This window comes from Oryzias latipes, chromosome 4 (genome assembly GCF_002234675.1).
Source record: "Oryzias latipes chromosome 4, ASM223467v1".
Classification (NCBI taxonomy): Eukaryota; Metazoa; Chordata; class Actinopteri; order Beloniformes; family Adrianichthyidae; genus Oryzias; species Oryzias latipes.
Genome location: NC_019862.2, coordinates 16534992 through 16551619, shown reverse-complemented (window position 1 = coordinate 16551619; position 16628 = coordinate 16534992). Strand labels below are relative to the sequence as shown.

At 36.6% G+C, this 16628-nt stretch overlaps 1 protein-coding gene across 6 annotated transcripts in view; it reads left to right on the top strand.

Moving 5' to 3' along the window:
- Positions 1 to 16628, top strand: part of LOC101167610 (low-density lipoprotein receptor-related protein 8) — a 170480-nt gene that overhangs the window by 123953 nt on the left and 29899 nt on the right. For all 6 annotated transcript variants that reach the window (XM_011474155.3, XM_011474153.3, XM_023954326.1 and 3 more), the window contains exons 6-12: positions 1680 to 1802; positions 3784 to 3906; positions 5780 to 5899; positions 7031 to 7156; positions 12999 to 13170; positions 15607 to 15831; positions 16425 to 16543. In XM_011474155.3, coding sequence (XP_011472457.1) covers positions 1680 to 1802; positions 3784 to 3906; positions 5780 to 5899; positions 7031 to 7156; positions 12999 to 13170; positions 15607 to 15831; positions 16425 to 16543 — 1008 coding nt within the window. The remainder of the gene's footprint in view (positions 1 to 1679; positions 1803 to 3783; positions 3907 to 5779; positions 5900 to 7030; positions 7157 to 12998; positions 13171 to 15606; positions 15832 to 16424; positions 16544 to 16628) is intronic.

The following is a 16628-nucleotide window of genomic DNA, read 5'->3' as shown; positions in this document are numbered from 1 at the left end:
ACCTATTGCAGATTCTGTCTTCCCAGCCTGGTGCAGGTCAACAATTTGGTTTCTGGTGACCTTAGACAGCTTTTTGGTCCTGGCCATAGTGGAGTTTGGAGTGTGACTGTTTGAGGTTGTGGACAGGTGTCTTTTATCTAGAAAACAAGTTCGAACAGGTGTCATTTATACAGGTAACAGGTGGAGGACAGAGGATCCTCTTAAAAACTACAACATACATCTAATACTGGCATAATTATCTGAAAATTGTCTTTATTATAGAAAAAAAACATACATTTTACATTAACTTAACAGTTTACTAGTTAAATATTCTTTTACCCTCAACTGCCTACTCAAATCTTTCCACAGAAGTTTTCAGATTGATCAAAAATGAACATTTGCCCCTATTAGAAAAGGCATTTTTGCATGTAATATTTTCTAAATTAAAAATGATACAAACATGTAGGTTTAGAAAATTCATTTTAAATATTGGAAACTACATGTACACGTGAAAAAGTACTCATAGTGAAGGTGGTATCATTAACTTAGTCTTGTGAGGCTTTGTATTTTGCTTTGTCCAAGTCTGTGCTTTTATCCTATTATGGACTAAGGCAGGTGATTGGAGGTTTATGTAAAACAAGATGTAATGGATTTAGGCGCCTGTGTAATGTAAATGAGGCTGAGTACAGCTTCAGGAAACGCTGCATTCCACTGTCGATGAGAGACGTGTGAGTCACAGCTTAAACCCTTCTGCTCCTCCTCAAATCCGTCAGGCTCTTCCCCCTGTCTCCCATTTCATTCCTGACATCTCCTACCATGATCTTTTTTTTCTTTTAAGATTTGTGTCCACCCAAGCTGTTATTATCGTTTTTCTGTGCATCACCTGCAGGTTTGCTGACATGGTGTGTGTCCCTGTTTGGCTTTTCTTTATTGTTGCTGTAATTTCACAGTAGTTGTGTAGCAGCAGTTTTTTTTTTTTTTTTTTTTTTTACATACTCCATTGTTATTGATCGTGTCTGCTCCATGCTTTAGCAGAGGTGGTGCAACACACAGTACATGAATTATTAATCAGCCAGTTAAAAAGATGAATGGCTTAAATAAGCCTGGCCTTTGTGGTTAGAGCCTGCACCGTTCATGTCTGTAGGCATGTTTGCTCATCCTGGATATTGACGTTTTTCTTCCCCCAGACTCTGCATGAATAAATGTCTGGATATTATAAATTTTTTCTTTTAAATGTTGATGGCTTTTTATATTTACATGCAGAAATTATGATTTTTTTTTCATATAAATGCCTTTTAAAGTGGACATTTTTTAGAAAGAATATGTGACTGCATTTATTGATGCCATAATGGTCAGTTAACTAAAAAGAGTGTAGTTTGTACTGCTTCTTAAAACTTCTAGCTTTGTCATCTTCCTTTTCTGCAGTATTCCCATGATAATTTGAAACAAGTTCAATCTGATTTAGATATTTTAGTCCTTGAAGATGTGAATGCATATCCAAAAACACATTTTGTCTATAGAAACACCCATTTTTCTTTTTTAAAATCTAAATATTTCTAAATTGGGATTACATGTTGAGGTGTGCTTGGGTTATTCCAGCTGCCCAATACAAACAAAAACATAACTGTTGCATATTGTATAAGCAAATGTTTTTAAGCATCTTTACATATGTCATATGTGTTTTTTTCTTTTTTTTTCAGCGTTACTTACATGCCGACCTGATGAGTTCCAGTGTGGTGATGGCACCTGCATTCATGGCACCAAACAGTGTAATAAAGTTCACGACTGTCCAGACTACAGTGACGAGGCCGGCTGTGTCAACAGTAAGTGTGGCATTGGCACAGAGAAAGGCAGACAAGCAGGTGACATGGAACAGAACAAAATCCTCTCGTAGTTTTTTTTAATTACATCTTAAATTGGAAATTCCTTTTTTGCCCCCTAACTAAATGCTCTAGTAAAACATCATTCTTTGTTGTACATGCTGATGTAATATCTGGAAAGCTATAGGACTTTGTGTTTCGTTATTCCAGTTTTTTAAGGTAATTTCTGTTATTTTAATTTAAAAAAAAATTCCACTTGAAAAAAAAGTAAGAAACTAAGTTGTAGTCTGTGTGGTTATGTCCTTTCTCTCCCACTGTCCACAAATACAAGTGAAGTTGATCTGCGGTTAAATTTGTCTTCAGAGGTGCTCGTGGTTGGGCATGGTTTCCCATCCTGTTTGTCTCTGTGGGGTCCTGTGAGGAGCCGACAACCTTTTCAGTGTGTACCCCTCTCTCCGCTCACTGACAGCTGGGACACACTCTGTCCCCAATGCAACCCTTAACACTGTGAAGTGGGGACAGGAAATGAACAGATGGAGATCCACAGGGGATTTTCATCACACCACAGTGCATCAGATAGCTGGACCCATTTATTTTGCCTTTGATTTTCTTAAATAAAGCAAAATTGTGCTAATTTAAGAAAAAGAAACACTCCATAATGGGATGTAAGTTAAAAAACTATAAAGGGGGGGGGGGGGCTTTATTTACTTTATAAAGATGCATATAAAGATGAATACATTTATTTGCACTTGAAAGCTGAAGCAGGTTTACAAAGATGGATACTAGTGAACATTGAGCCAAAGTATTTTATTTTACCAACATCAGGGTCATAAGTTCAGCTGTCTCTGTATTTTTACTGCTCCTGGATGCTGCATAATTGAAAATGCATTATTCCTACATTAACTTTTAGTCATCAATCAAAAAATGTCTGTTAGGTATTTTTTTATGCTATTTTTTAAATCAAAATCTCCCAAAACAAAATATCTTGGCCTTTTATTGTTTGCAGTTTTTTGTCCACACAAAGCTAAGTTATTTCTATTCTTGAGCATTAACGTTGGTCTGGTTCTGATTGCAAATCATGATTTCTGCGGCTCCAGAACCACATGTGACTCTTTCACCCCTCCATTTTGACTCTTTGGTTACAGAAAAATAAAAAGGTTTTAGTTTTACAAAGTAACTGTAAAATAAAAAGTTAGTAGAAAAAGTTGGAAAAAAAGTAAATTAACTCAAACTTTATTCAACTTATTCACAGTTGAAGGACCGTACGCATCACTCAACAAGGCTCCTGACAACTGTAATTCTTCAACAACCTACATCAAACGAAAACATTTTGACAGATTTTAGAGCTTTATATACCACAGAAAATCTACTTTTGGATCAGATGCACAACCAGAATCCATACCTAGCGCCAAAAAAAGCAATAGTTCATCCATGTTTATCATAATAGTAACAATAAAATAATAATTTTCTGAGGGGTGAAGGAAGACTGTACCTCCTGTTGGGTTGGGGTTTGTAAGGAATGGATCCGGTGTTGAAGGGTGCTAACCCCTGCCCTGAACTATTAATTGAAAGAAAATAACCATTTTCATTTCTTTGTTTATTGGAAAAATTCCACCATCAAAAAAGGGAAAGCAGTAAACTGTTACACTGACATAGAAACTTTCATCTGTTTTAATCACTTTTGCTTGTGTGTGTTATTATTGTAAAATGTCTCTTATTTTATACTTTACTTTTTAATTGTTTTACCCTCTAAGTTGTTGTTTTAATGTTATAAGTTTTTGTGGATGGCCCTTGTTTGCCTGCCCATACGTTAAGAACATTTGGTTTGATTTACTTAAGCGATTACAATATTTTTATTGGATTTGAGCCATAATCGTTTACGCTTTGTTTTATTGATTTTTGGTTTGATCCTTGACCTAAAGTATGTTTGCAACCTCGAAGCACACATATGCAAAAAGTCATTGTTTTTTCTTCTTTATCACAGTTACAAAATGTGACGGGCCAAGGAAGTTTCGCTGTAAAAACGGGGAGTGCATCGACAGCAGCAAGGTGTGTGACAATGTGAAAGACTGCAAGGATTGGTCCGATGAACCACCGAAGGAGTGCGGTAAGAACACAGCTAATAATGAAAAGGAAAAAAAAAGTTGACTAATTGAAATGTTGATAACACACATGCAATTATAAAGGGCGGCGTGCATTCATGCAAATAGAGACTCAATTAATCGAGACGGTTTCATCCGGGAGATCCGGAATGATCAAAGAGCTCATTGATGGTCTTCTGCCGCCATCTCAGCCTAAAAACATGAATGAGTGTGCTGCATCACCTCACAGATTATCCACACACAATTGATGACTATCACTTTGTGATCTCCAGACACACATCCTGCTTTAGAAGTTAACAGAGAAACGCAGCAGAGGAAAGCACACCTGTTAAGATCTTTGAAGTTGTTAAACCGTGTGTAATAGACAAAAAAAATACCCGTGTCTTGTCTGCCAAACCAGGATTTTCAAAGGCTGAGATGCTTGCAGTTTTCTCACATTATTGTAGGAACAAAAGACACCAGTCTTCCTTTTATTTGTTTATCCGTTATAAGAGAAAGGCAGAATCCATTTTACTGAAAACAAGCGTTTTATTTTTTAAATTGAATATCGAGGAAAATAATAAGGGAACTCCAAACTTTTGTCGCAACAAACTTTGAGCTTAACTTCATAACTGGAACAAGGTTTTTCTAATTTTTGATAGGACTGAATCTGAATTGGTGGAAATCTTGGTATCTTTCAATACTCATCGAAGTATCTGAGTATTAAATGCAGTTGAAAAAAGCCTGTAGTTGTTATGCAACAACTACTCCATTCTGATGCATCCACTTGAGATTTTATATTAGATCAAAAGATGATCAGAGTGGGACTGTAAAGAAAGAATGTATATTTCCTTTTCTGTTTGTAAAGCCTGATCCTTTGTATTTTCAATGGTCTGTCATATTTTGATGTATTTTTGTGAAACATCATTTTCGTTTTTTCAAACGTTCATACCTGGTGCAACGACTTTAACTTTGATTTCTTTTTTTGTACACTTAGATTAGTTGAATCATAATATAACTGACACTAATTGTGTTTCTCTTGTTAAAAGACACATTACATAAAACTGCTTTACGCACAGTTTGGTGCAGCTGGTCTCATTTTCCAGTGAAACTCATCTGAGCTGTTTCATGCCTCGTTTGATGTCATTCCAGCGATTCCGCTTGCAGTGGCAGTTTTAAGATTTTTAACGCAGTGCTGACTTGTCAAAGTCATCACCTGCCTCTGTCTGTCCACTTGAGTCTTTGAAGTGTCTCGCGGGTGTGCCGGTGGCCTCTGGTTTTAGTGGAAATCGTTAATGAAGCAGGAGCTTTAGCTCTCTGCAGTTATCACTCCTAGATCCACAGATGGTGACTGAAAGACAAAGAGATAATTGGAGGTGCAGTAACTGATACGGAGAGGAGAGCTTACAGAGAGAATTCTCTGTTCTGCTTTAGGAAAGTGAAACAATAAAGATGTGTGTGTGTTTGGGGGGGGGGGGGGGGTGAAGAAGCGGTGTGCTCACGTAACAATGAGTATTATAACAGAGTGGGACCTGGTAAGACACAATTAGCGTGGAGGACTAGATCAGTTCTGAAGGCTTTTGGCCAATTTAAGCCATTTTAAGCCATGAACACAATGTAAAACACCTTATAATAGTGTCTTTGTGTTACCTGTAGACTTACCGGCTTCTAAACCGAAGGAAAATTCGGATATGCACAAATATCTTTGAAGGGATAGAATTATCTTGACTGGCAGGTTGCTCGAAAACATCCCTCACATGCAGTGATTTGTGGGTATGTGGTACATTGTCTGAATCGGCTGGAATTATTTAATATTTGACTACGCTCCCCCTCAGTTTTTCTTTTACCGTCTAGTTGTTCTTCTGCCCTTTCTCTCTGACTGTCTCCTCCTCTGTCTAGGTCTGAACGAGTGCGCAGACAACAATGGTGGCTGCTCCCACATCTGCAGGGACCGGAGAATTGGTCATGAATGCGACTGTCCTTCAGGATACAAACTGCTGGACAAAAAGACCTGTGGAGGTAAGAAAAAAACAACATTAGTACATATGATATGTATTTTTATTCGCCAAGTTCACATTCAACAAGAAGACTTTACATAATGTGACAACTTTCTATTACGTGATTAACTTGACTATTAAGCACGAAGTTGAGATGTCACTGGACAGCAACTCCTGTAAACAAAGTATGAACAGTATTTGCAAGAGAAGTACTACAAAGTCTGCCAAATGTTTAAATTCACCTCAAGTTCCTAAAAGCTATCTATCAAAAACTACATTAGGGGTCACAAACTTGCTTCTGCACTGAACTTTTTCTACACTTAAAGCTCCTCAAGTTTATAAGCCAAATAACCAATAAACCCTTGTACATCTCAAGCCTGCACTCATAACAGTTTCCACACATTTAGCTTTGTTGTGAGCAGACAAAGGCTCTCGATTCCAGACGGATCAGTTAGCTTGTTTTTTGCAAGAGTTTTTAACTTTGCAAAGACAAAATCCATAATCCTCCAAAGAGAAACTGGTTGAGCAAACAACTGCAGCTGCAGAGGACCACTATAAGGCAAGATCTTGATTAACTATAGGCAACATTACAGTAAAACAATGGTGCATCTTCCTGCCTCACTTTTATGTTTTGCAGGCTAATTTAATTACAGTATGTCACAACATTAATGCAACAGCAATTCAACAGGATTCAAAAAGCACATTTTTGCTAAATTTTCTCCTACATTTTTGTTTTTGTTTTTAACGTGTTACAAGCCGTTACAGCCCTGTAGCATACTAGCACTACCAACCACATAGGTACAACATAAGCATCAGTTTATGGAGGCAACTGCCAACAATACCATATTTTTTCAAATGTGGCAAATGTGGCTGTTATTTTTTCAGGAATCCATATCTATGTAAATATCTATGTGATATTGTGTTTTATTTTACTATATTAGCTGCTTCGTTTTATTCGCAGTGCTAGCAGTGAAGACGTATTTTGTGTGTTTGTTAACATAAGAAACTAACATACAGTCCACTTCATAAAAGAGGAAGATGCCGTTTTCTGCTGGCACACAGTATTCTGAATTTGTTCATCAATTTAATCAACAAATGTCTGAAAACGGAAAACAAATGGCTTTCATTTGATCCATTTTGTTTATGTCCACAGACATAGATGAGTGTGAGAATCCAGACGCCTGCAGTCAAATCTGCATCAACTACAAAGGTGACTATAAGTGCGAGTGCTACGAAGGCTACGAGATGGACCCAGCCTCCAAGACCTGCAAAGCCGTGGGTGAGCATTTTCTCGCAGCACACCGTCCCTGATAGACGTTCTCACCAAACCTACATCCATGAACGGACATATACTGAGCTATAATCATACTTTGAGGTCTCGTCTTATATAAACACCAATTACCCATCATTCCAGCACCCCTAGCTACCAAGTGAAGCTCTATGCTATTCTCACACTGTGTGGCTGTTCCTTTGTGTGCATGGTTTGCACTGCAATCTGTGCAAAGATAAATATTTGCCGTCTTTTTTCTGCTGTCCTCACTAACGACAAATTTGCAGCCGTCAGAGGGGCATCAACACCGATGCCGTGTGAGAAATAAGCCTGTACTCGCAGCGGGGCACAGGCAGGGTTTGTAACCTTTGTTGGTTTTACAGAGAGCAGTGAGCTGTGTTTTGAATGAAAATGAAACCCAGCCCCCACAGAGATGCAGCTGATAAACCCCATTTCTGAGAAAGGAATTCTTCATTGCCATGAAATTGGTTGTTTGTCCACTTAAAACGATTTAGACCTCAACTCAAAACTGTAGTTTTTAGATAATTTTTACCCTATTTTGTTGTGCAACACCCACAATACCATATAGACTAACAGTGTGAATCAAGAAGAACACAGCAAAGGTTCTTCTTAATTTGGTGACGATTACTTTATGTTGATGAGCAATGGTGCAAGTATTCAGAACAAAAGAAACCAAATAACTAGTTTAGTGAAGGAATCCATGACTCCTGTTTGACTTTAGCTGTGTTAGGACTTATCAAAGCATCACTAAAAAGGAAGATTAAGAACTAATGGTAAAATATCCGTGTGTGTCGGTCCTTTACAGGTTTAAATGGGCCAGACTTACACGATGAATTAACTTTGCTGAAGGAGAAGAAGCAGACAGAGAGTCTAATAAGTAATTATGGTCTTAGGTAAAGTCATTGTGGGGTAAACTGGTCTGTAATGAGAGTACTTAAAGCGGAAAATATGTCATCACTCCTGAACTAAGTAGCATAAAAATTGATTGCTTAATGTCTCTGTGAACCTTTTGAGACAGGGAGCACCGCCCTTGTCCAGGTGACTTATAAATATGTATAGTGTGAATCATTTTGCTAGTTCGTTCATGGATTTCCAAATTAAAAAAACAAAATATAGTGACATGTGCTCAATTTATTGTCACTTTTATGTGCAAAAACCAACAAGAATAAACACGGTAAAATAAAACAGACAATGTAATCCAGTGACATGCAAGAGTGTAGAGACAGGGTATAGGGGAAGCATAAGAAAAACAAATACATGGGAATAAGGTTGTAAAAATATGATAGAAAAGTAAACATTTAATGAAAGAATTACACAAAAAGTGGACATTTTATGAAAATAAATGTGTCATATTATGAGAAGAATTCTACATCAAAACATGTTTTTCTTTAGCTTGCATTTAGCTTTAAACATTTTTCAACAATGATATTCAAACATTACCAGTTTATTTATTTACAATTTGCATACAATTTAAAGAAATGTGATAGACATTAACAGCTTTTAGATATCGCTGAATATGCTTTACTTTTGATTCTCATGAAATTCCATCTTGATTTGAGAAAAAGCGTGACTTTTTTCTTGTAAAATTTCAACTTTTTAAGTTAGGAAATTATTATTTGGTTCTTGCAAAGTTGACTTTTTCTGAAATTTCTGACTATATTCTTGTCAAATTTGGACTTTTTTTTCATATTTTTATGGCTTTATTCTCAAAAAAGTATATATTAATGGAGGCCCTTATATTCCTTTGTAATTGTTCTCATTTTACAACTTTTTCTCAAAATTTTATGACTTTATCTCATATATATATATATATATATATATATATATATATATATATATATATATATGTATGTATGTATGGATATGTATGTATGTATATATATATATGTATATAAATGTAAATTAAAATAGAGATTTTGGATGGCCCTAAAACTCAAGAGCGTTTTTGAAAAGTTTATTTTCATGTAGCATTAAACACTAGAACACCAACAGAAATGCTGGGAACCTGTAGAATATGTTCACTTAACTAGGATTACAAGAACCTGAATAGATACTCACTGTAAATGTAAATATACCTGAAGTTCTGCCACAATTTTTTTTTTTTTGTTTAGATACATGTTTACACCATGCATCTGATATCACACTGTGAAAACGCACTGTTTATCCTTTTCTAATTGTGTGGAGGAACATCCGTATTCCACTGAACATAAGATTATACTTGGAATTAGTTTTTTTGCCTCTCAAAAGCACTGTGATCTTAAAAACTCTTAACTCGTGGGTCTTGTCATCTTTTCTGTTGCAATTTGATCTAGATTTAAATTTATCTTAAATAGTTCTTTAATAAGAGCTTAGTATTATTTTTAACAATTGACAAAACCTTTATTTGATTCACGACTAGAACTGCACACGGGAGAGATAAGAGTCTTACAGATCTACAAAAGGTTTGATGATGTGCAACTAACAATGTAACTTCAATCAGTGATCTCATTCTGTACATCCCTACATTTTCCCTTGTTTTTCAAAATGCAGTCTTGTTTAATAAATGCAAGAAGTATGTCATCTTGAATTTTATGCCTCAGAAAAACCAGGTCATCTTTTACTCGCTTTGCTTCTCCCAATCCCAAGCTCTCACATGCCCCTGAAACAGCCCTCCATTATTGCCCCCCCATGTGGCTCCATAAAGTCTTGTTGCATCTGAAAATTTCCCTGAAGCTGCAGAATTTCTTATCATTTTGGATTCTGGCTTTTTTCTTTGCCAACTTCATAACATAAACATCTGCTAAGGTGCAAACCAGATCAGTACCTAACAGCGTTCCCCAGCCCGTATTTATCATATCAAGCTTATCTTAATTGGCTAACATGGAAGAGCATCCCCGAGGTGGTCCTTCAGATTAAAAGTTTTTTGGGGGAAGCATGTCTTTTTTATTATATCCGCCTGTTGCTGCGTTGGATTTACATGAATATTAAGTATACAGTTTTGTAGAAAAACATCTTTATTTTGCTGCGGCCTAAGAAAACAGTAATTTATTACTTAAAAACAAAGAAGTTATATTGCCTCAAATGTCAACCTGGGGTTTGGAAAACTAGGGCCCACTCCTGCCTTAACACACATGCTTGTGTTTTATTTTTTCCATCCTGTTTTCTTCCTTCACTTCACTGACTGAGTTTCTAACCCCACTGTCAGTTGATATGTTATTTTTCTCCCCTCTAATTACATCCTCTCACTCTTCATTCCTCCATGCCAGTGCCTGTATTCATCACATTTTCATCTCCCCGTCTCTTCCTGGCTCTATTCCATTCCATCTCTCTCATCTGGTGAGATTTATGCCTACAAATCTAGTCAGGGGGAAATTATTTCATCCTAACAGAAGCAGAAATGTAAAAACGTTATTGTATATGTTTTAAAGAAGAAGTGAGAACATCTTTGTTTTTGGAGAGTGTTATTTTTGAGTGAGGTGTGCAAAAAAGGAATTGTGATAAGGATCATCTAAACCCTGATGCAAAAAAAAAAAAAATAATCAAATCTGTGACGTTTTGGCTGAAGGAAAAAAAAAAATTTATTCTTTACTGTCTGATAACGAGAAAAAAATAAAAACGAAATAAAATATTATAACCTGAAGTAATTTGTTAAAAAAATGAAGCTTCACCATTGTACAGTCATGTACAGCCTCAATTGGTTATGTATGAAGCAAAAGCTAATTCTAGTTTCACCACAAGTGAGGTTTAGTCAATCAGAAAACTTTTCCAATAAATGAAAAGTATGAAAAAAACAATTTTACCAATGACTTTATTTTAAATTATTAGTGTCAAATGAAAGTCTCTGTTATTGGAGACAGACTTGCTTGTTGACTTTTAACTTGTAGAGATATAAAAAAAAAAATCCAAGAGACTATTGTTCACTCAAAATAAAGCTACCAATAGAAGTTTTATTTATTTTATTTATTCATTTATTTATTTTTTTAAAGAAGCTTTTATGACTGTGGACTCTGCATTTCAACAGCTGGATCATTCTTTTTCCCTATTTTTCCAATTTTTTTGTAGTTTGTAGGACTTCATTTAAATTAGTGCTTCACCTCACAAAAACAATCAAACCTTCAGTAAAAAACATAAAAACGAACCAAAAAAAACAATCATCAACACTGGCCTTCACATTTCTCTCATCCTCCCTCACTACCATCACAGCCCCCAAACAAAGAAGACGTCCCCTTTTCTAATTTTTTTTTTTTTGAAAGTCTGTTTTAATTGCTTTCTATGAAAACCTTCCTGTTTTTAGATTTTGAAATTACATGTGGCTTTCTCTTGATTCCGGTTGGAAATTTGCTCTGCCTCTGTGGAGATAAAGATATCTCTTTACACGCTCACAAATGTACGATAGCGCACCTGGTTCATGGTCAGTGCACCAGGAACAGCCAGTTTTAGAAGACTGAGTAAAAAGCTGTGAGCTGAAATTAGCTTGCGGACGTTAAGTTTAGCTTGTGGGCTGTAAAGAGTTAAAGACCAGCTCAGATGAAAGTTGTGTTTTCTGTGTTTCCATGTTCTTGTACCATTTTTCTCACGATGGAGGACATATATTAAGAAAATTAAGCTTAAAATTGCATTTCTGAGTATTTCTTTATTCAAATCACTGTGAATCAGGAGCAGACAAAAAATGCATTTGGAAAAAGCTTGTAAGTGTGACATAAAAGCTAAAAGGAGATCATTTTATTTCAGTTATTTGACATGGATTTTTTTTAGTATTTTATTTTGCATTTGCTATCTTTGCACTTCTGATCCCCCAGTTCAATACCTGTATTTATAGATCTGTAAAAATAATGAACTTGAATCTTAGTAAATCTTTGAGTTAGAATCTTATCTAAAGACAGAAACTCAAAGCAAAAATGCCCCTGAACAAACAATTTAGACTGTAGCTCCATTCGCTCAGCCCATTACTCCCACTTCAGTGATCTGTTTATGTAAACCTATGAGTAACAGCTCCACAAAATGACAGAATGTGGTCAACGGCTCTGTGCTTGGGAAGTTATAAAAGACTAAAACGAGTGTGGTGTGAATGGGAGCAGAAAGCAGATCGAATACTCCGTCTCTCCATCTCACATTGATGCTGCTGCGACATGGTCATCTAGAATTGCTGCCTTTTTGAATAGATTTTCTATTGCACCAAAACAGTTGGTGAATAGGCATTTCTTTTATATATAAAAAAAAACCTCTCTTAAAAGTCAAACTGTAAGGGATCCTTGGCTCATTTATAATGAAAGATTCACTTTGAAAGCAGTGACTCTGCTTTTGCTCCTTCTGAGGAGATTCTTTAAAAAATTAATGATATTATAAAATACCAACACATTTCCAGATAAAAAAAAGGTTTATGTATCTTATTGGGCTGTTTAGAATATCATATATTATAATATGAGAGATATACTTTAGTGGAGGCGAAATATTTCTTTGTAAAAAAAAAACAAGCACAGATTCATTGATATAATATTGCGTTTAAACAATTATTGGATAATTGACTTAATTCTAATTACTAATCACTTTATGATTAAAAAGTGGCCTAATGTGCTATTAAGTAGTCATTTACATGTTAAATATCACTGCCGTTTCTGCCAAACAACTGCAACATCACAAATTTAATCATAAACCTCTACATTTTTATTTAATACATTTAAAAAATCTCTTTTGTGCATTGACCTTTGGGAATCTTTCAATGATTTTCTATCTTCCTTAGCTTCAAGGCCGCCCTGACCTCCATCATCCAATATTAAATACAGACCATAAAAAAGTATCCGCTCATAAATAATCATGCTGCATATCCCCCCTCCCCCTCCCCCATCATTAGGAAACAGTCCATACCTGATGTTCACCAACCGCCATGAAATCCGCCGCATTGACCTGCTCAGGAGTGAGTACACGCAGGTCGTCCCCACTCTGAAGAACGCTGTGGCCCTGGATGTGGACGTGTCCACCAACAAGATGTTCTGGTGTGATCTCTATCACCGTAAAATATACAGGTAAACGCAGATGCCCACCTGCTTTCATCCATCCATGTTTGTGCTGTACAGAAGTGAAAAAAGGAAACTGCATCAGTCAGCTGCTTTTCTGCTGGGAAAAGAAAAACATTCTTGACTCAATGCTCGGTATCTTTTAGTTAATTTCACAGAGCAGCAGGAGGATGATGATGATGATGATGATGATGATGCCCAGACCCAAGAGCTCTGAAGTTTAGAGCAGTTTTCAGCCAGTCGATTATTATCTGTCAGGTGTATCTGTCCTTTCTCTTTGAAGCTGTCACGGTTCTGCTTGTGAGGCACACTCACCTGGAGGGCTGTGTCATTTGACTGATGGCAAAGGGCGGAGCCGTTTGTCCTTCACACACACACACACACACACACACAGGTAGATGGAAGGGCCTTCTATCATCCTTGTTGAGCCATATGCTCCCACTAATTTTACTGTCTCAATAATCACAATCATTACTCACACATACAAAAGCACTCACACACCTTTTTAATCTTCTAAATTTGGTCAGGGAAACTGCACTCAGGGGCTTGTGACAAGGAAAGGACAAATAAAGTCATTCTTCAAAGTGAACTCTATTTTCAAAGCTGCAAATAAATGTGTGTGTGTTTATGCGACACACTCAAACAAGATTGTAGTAACAAATACCAAAAAAGATACATCATATTGTCAGTTATATTTGTACGTTTACTGCTGTGTTCACACAATTCCAAGCTCATGTGAGTTTGTTACAGAGGATTCACACTGAAAAAATCTGATGTTTACTTGAGTTTGCTGATGCTGCCAAGCAATGGTCAACTTTTACAGACGTAGTTCAGTATTCGTCTTTTTCTCAGGGACATCATGAAATAATTATCCTCTGTTTTATTTTTGTTTCAGGATATGTTTTCCCTGAATATAAATGAGGAATTTCTTTACATTTACTTTTGGGAACATCAAATGAAAGGAAAAGCTCTTGCTTAACCAAACACATGATCCATAGGATTAACCTGCAATGTTTCTCCCTCTGTGGTGGTTCAGGTTCAACTTTTTACTTTGGGAAATTGGTGACATTATATCTGCTGTTACGGTTGAATCTTTTCATTCTATCTTAACAATACTAGCATGTCATTGGTTTGAGACTTAAGATTTGTATGACATGAACAATCTCTACATGTTTTTATTGGTCCTAATTGGTACTCTATTATTTTCAAGTGAAGAAAATCTGGCCAAAATGTGGCTGCAGATCGTGCACAGGTTGTTTGAGATCTGAAATTGTCATCTCCAGTTAGTTGCAAAATGTTCCCACCCCTTGCTTTTTGCATCTTATGGACAATTGAAAACACATTAGAGATAGAGGCAATAATTCTATAGTTTGAACAACATTTTGCAGACGAGAATTTCTTAAATTGCTTAAAATTCCAGTGGGCTCTGCATTTGAGGCTATAGAGCAGAAAACCTCTATATTTTGGAGCATTTTATGATTATTATTTGTAATTTTAACACCAAGGCAGATGCAAATATATCATTTTTTGTTGTACATCTACATCACAAGTCCAAAATTAACCTATTAAAAGCTTTTATCACTTTACTGTATGCTCCAGCTTGTGTGTTTTTTGTCTGTATTATCATGTTGTATTTTTATCTTGTTCAAATGAAAATGAAAATTACATGGCTAATGTGGAAAGCAAAAAATGTTAGTCTGTCCCAGTCTCTGCTGCTTCCTGTAGCCTTTTTTCTTCCAGGCCACATCTACCAGAAAATTCAGAGTTTCATACAAAGAACCTAATCAAATGATGGCAATGCCTCCCAATATTTGTGAATAGCAATATTTCCCTCTAGGATGAGACTCAGATCTGGTTTGGGATTAACACAGAGGGGTGGGTTTGCACTGTGTGTAAAGAAAAAAAAAAGGCCAATTGTCTTTCTCTCAGAGTGGTCTGATCTTCACTTCAGATCAGAGATGGCCCTCTGTCACATCAATAAAAGGAGAGATTTCCACCACTTTGCTCCAGCCCTCACTTCAGTTTCCCCCCTGTGGGAGACAGGTGTTGGATTTACATTTCACACCCTGAGGCGTAAAAGAACAGACAGGAACCTCCTTTCTGGATTTTCTGTCAGTTACGGAGCAGCAGCGTTACCACTACACAGTCGCATAGGAAGAGTGTGTGTGTGGAAAACGGTGGCACTGACAATCGTCAGGAAGATTTGCTTGGAAGTATCAATCTATTGTCCATCCCTCACTCTATGAACTTGCCCATCCTCTTCTGGAAAAAAAGAGATATTTTTATCCGTGTAAAAAATGTAAAAAGTGACATTTTCCAATTTTTTTTTACAATGCTGATTTTTTATAAGCGACTAAAATGAATATGAGTGATGCAATAAAGAGCAGAACAATTGCATATTGTAATGTTTTAAGCAACAAACTTTCTTTCCTTTTCATTTACCAGTGCTTACATCAACAAGGCCAGTGACTCTTCGCAGCAGGTGACTCTGATTGACTCGCTGCACTCCCCTGAGGGTCTGGCCGTGGACTGGGTCCATAAGAACATTTACTGGACCGACTCAGGCAACAAGAGCATCTCTGTCGCCACGGGAGACGGCAGGAAGAGGAAAGTGCTTATAGCTACAGAGCTGAGCGAACCGCGCGCCATCGCAGTGGATCCACACCAAGGGTGAGTCAAAAAGTTTTTTGTTTTTTTTCTTTGTTTTGTGTCGATCATTATTTGGACAAATGGACGAAGGATAAGTAGATATCAGAAAGATTGATTCAAAAATATATTGTTATTTTCTAATAGTGAGCAAGAATGACTTCATAGACAAAATAAATAAAATCACTAGTTTACCCAAAACAGTTTGCAGATCCATTGAAATTCTTGTCTTCGTGCTCTGCCATCTGGTATATTAAGCATTTTAACAATTTTTCAGAGAGGCGACGCAACTCTTTCTATTATTTTTTTTCTCTACTCATCATTTGCGATGTCTCGAGCTCCCTGAGGGAATGTTCTCACATATCCACAAAGCCAGGCTTGCATAAAATACATGCAAATGACAGAGTTTTAATGTTTCTCCTGGACAAACATATTCATAAGTTCCCAGCTTGTGCTGCTCTGCACACTCTCTGCCATCCTTTAGAGTCTGCAAGGCTTTTTCAAAAGTAGACAGAAACATGACCTGAGAGCATTGTTGGATATCACACATGGTGGGTCTTGACATTGAAGTTGCATATGCAGATGCATGTTTTTTTAATCCAACTTATTTCTCACAGATTTATGTACTGGTCAGACTGGGGAGAGCATGCAAAGATCGAAAAAGCTGGGATGAATGGGGTGGACAGACAAGTTCTGGTGTCTGATCACATCGAGTGGCCCAATGGAATCACTCTAGGTAAGAAATTGAGTATACACATAAATATATATATACACCTTATAAATATATACTGTATATACACCTTCCTTTAAGTCCCAAAGGC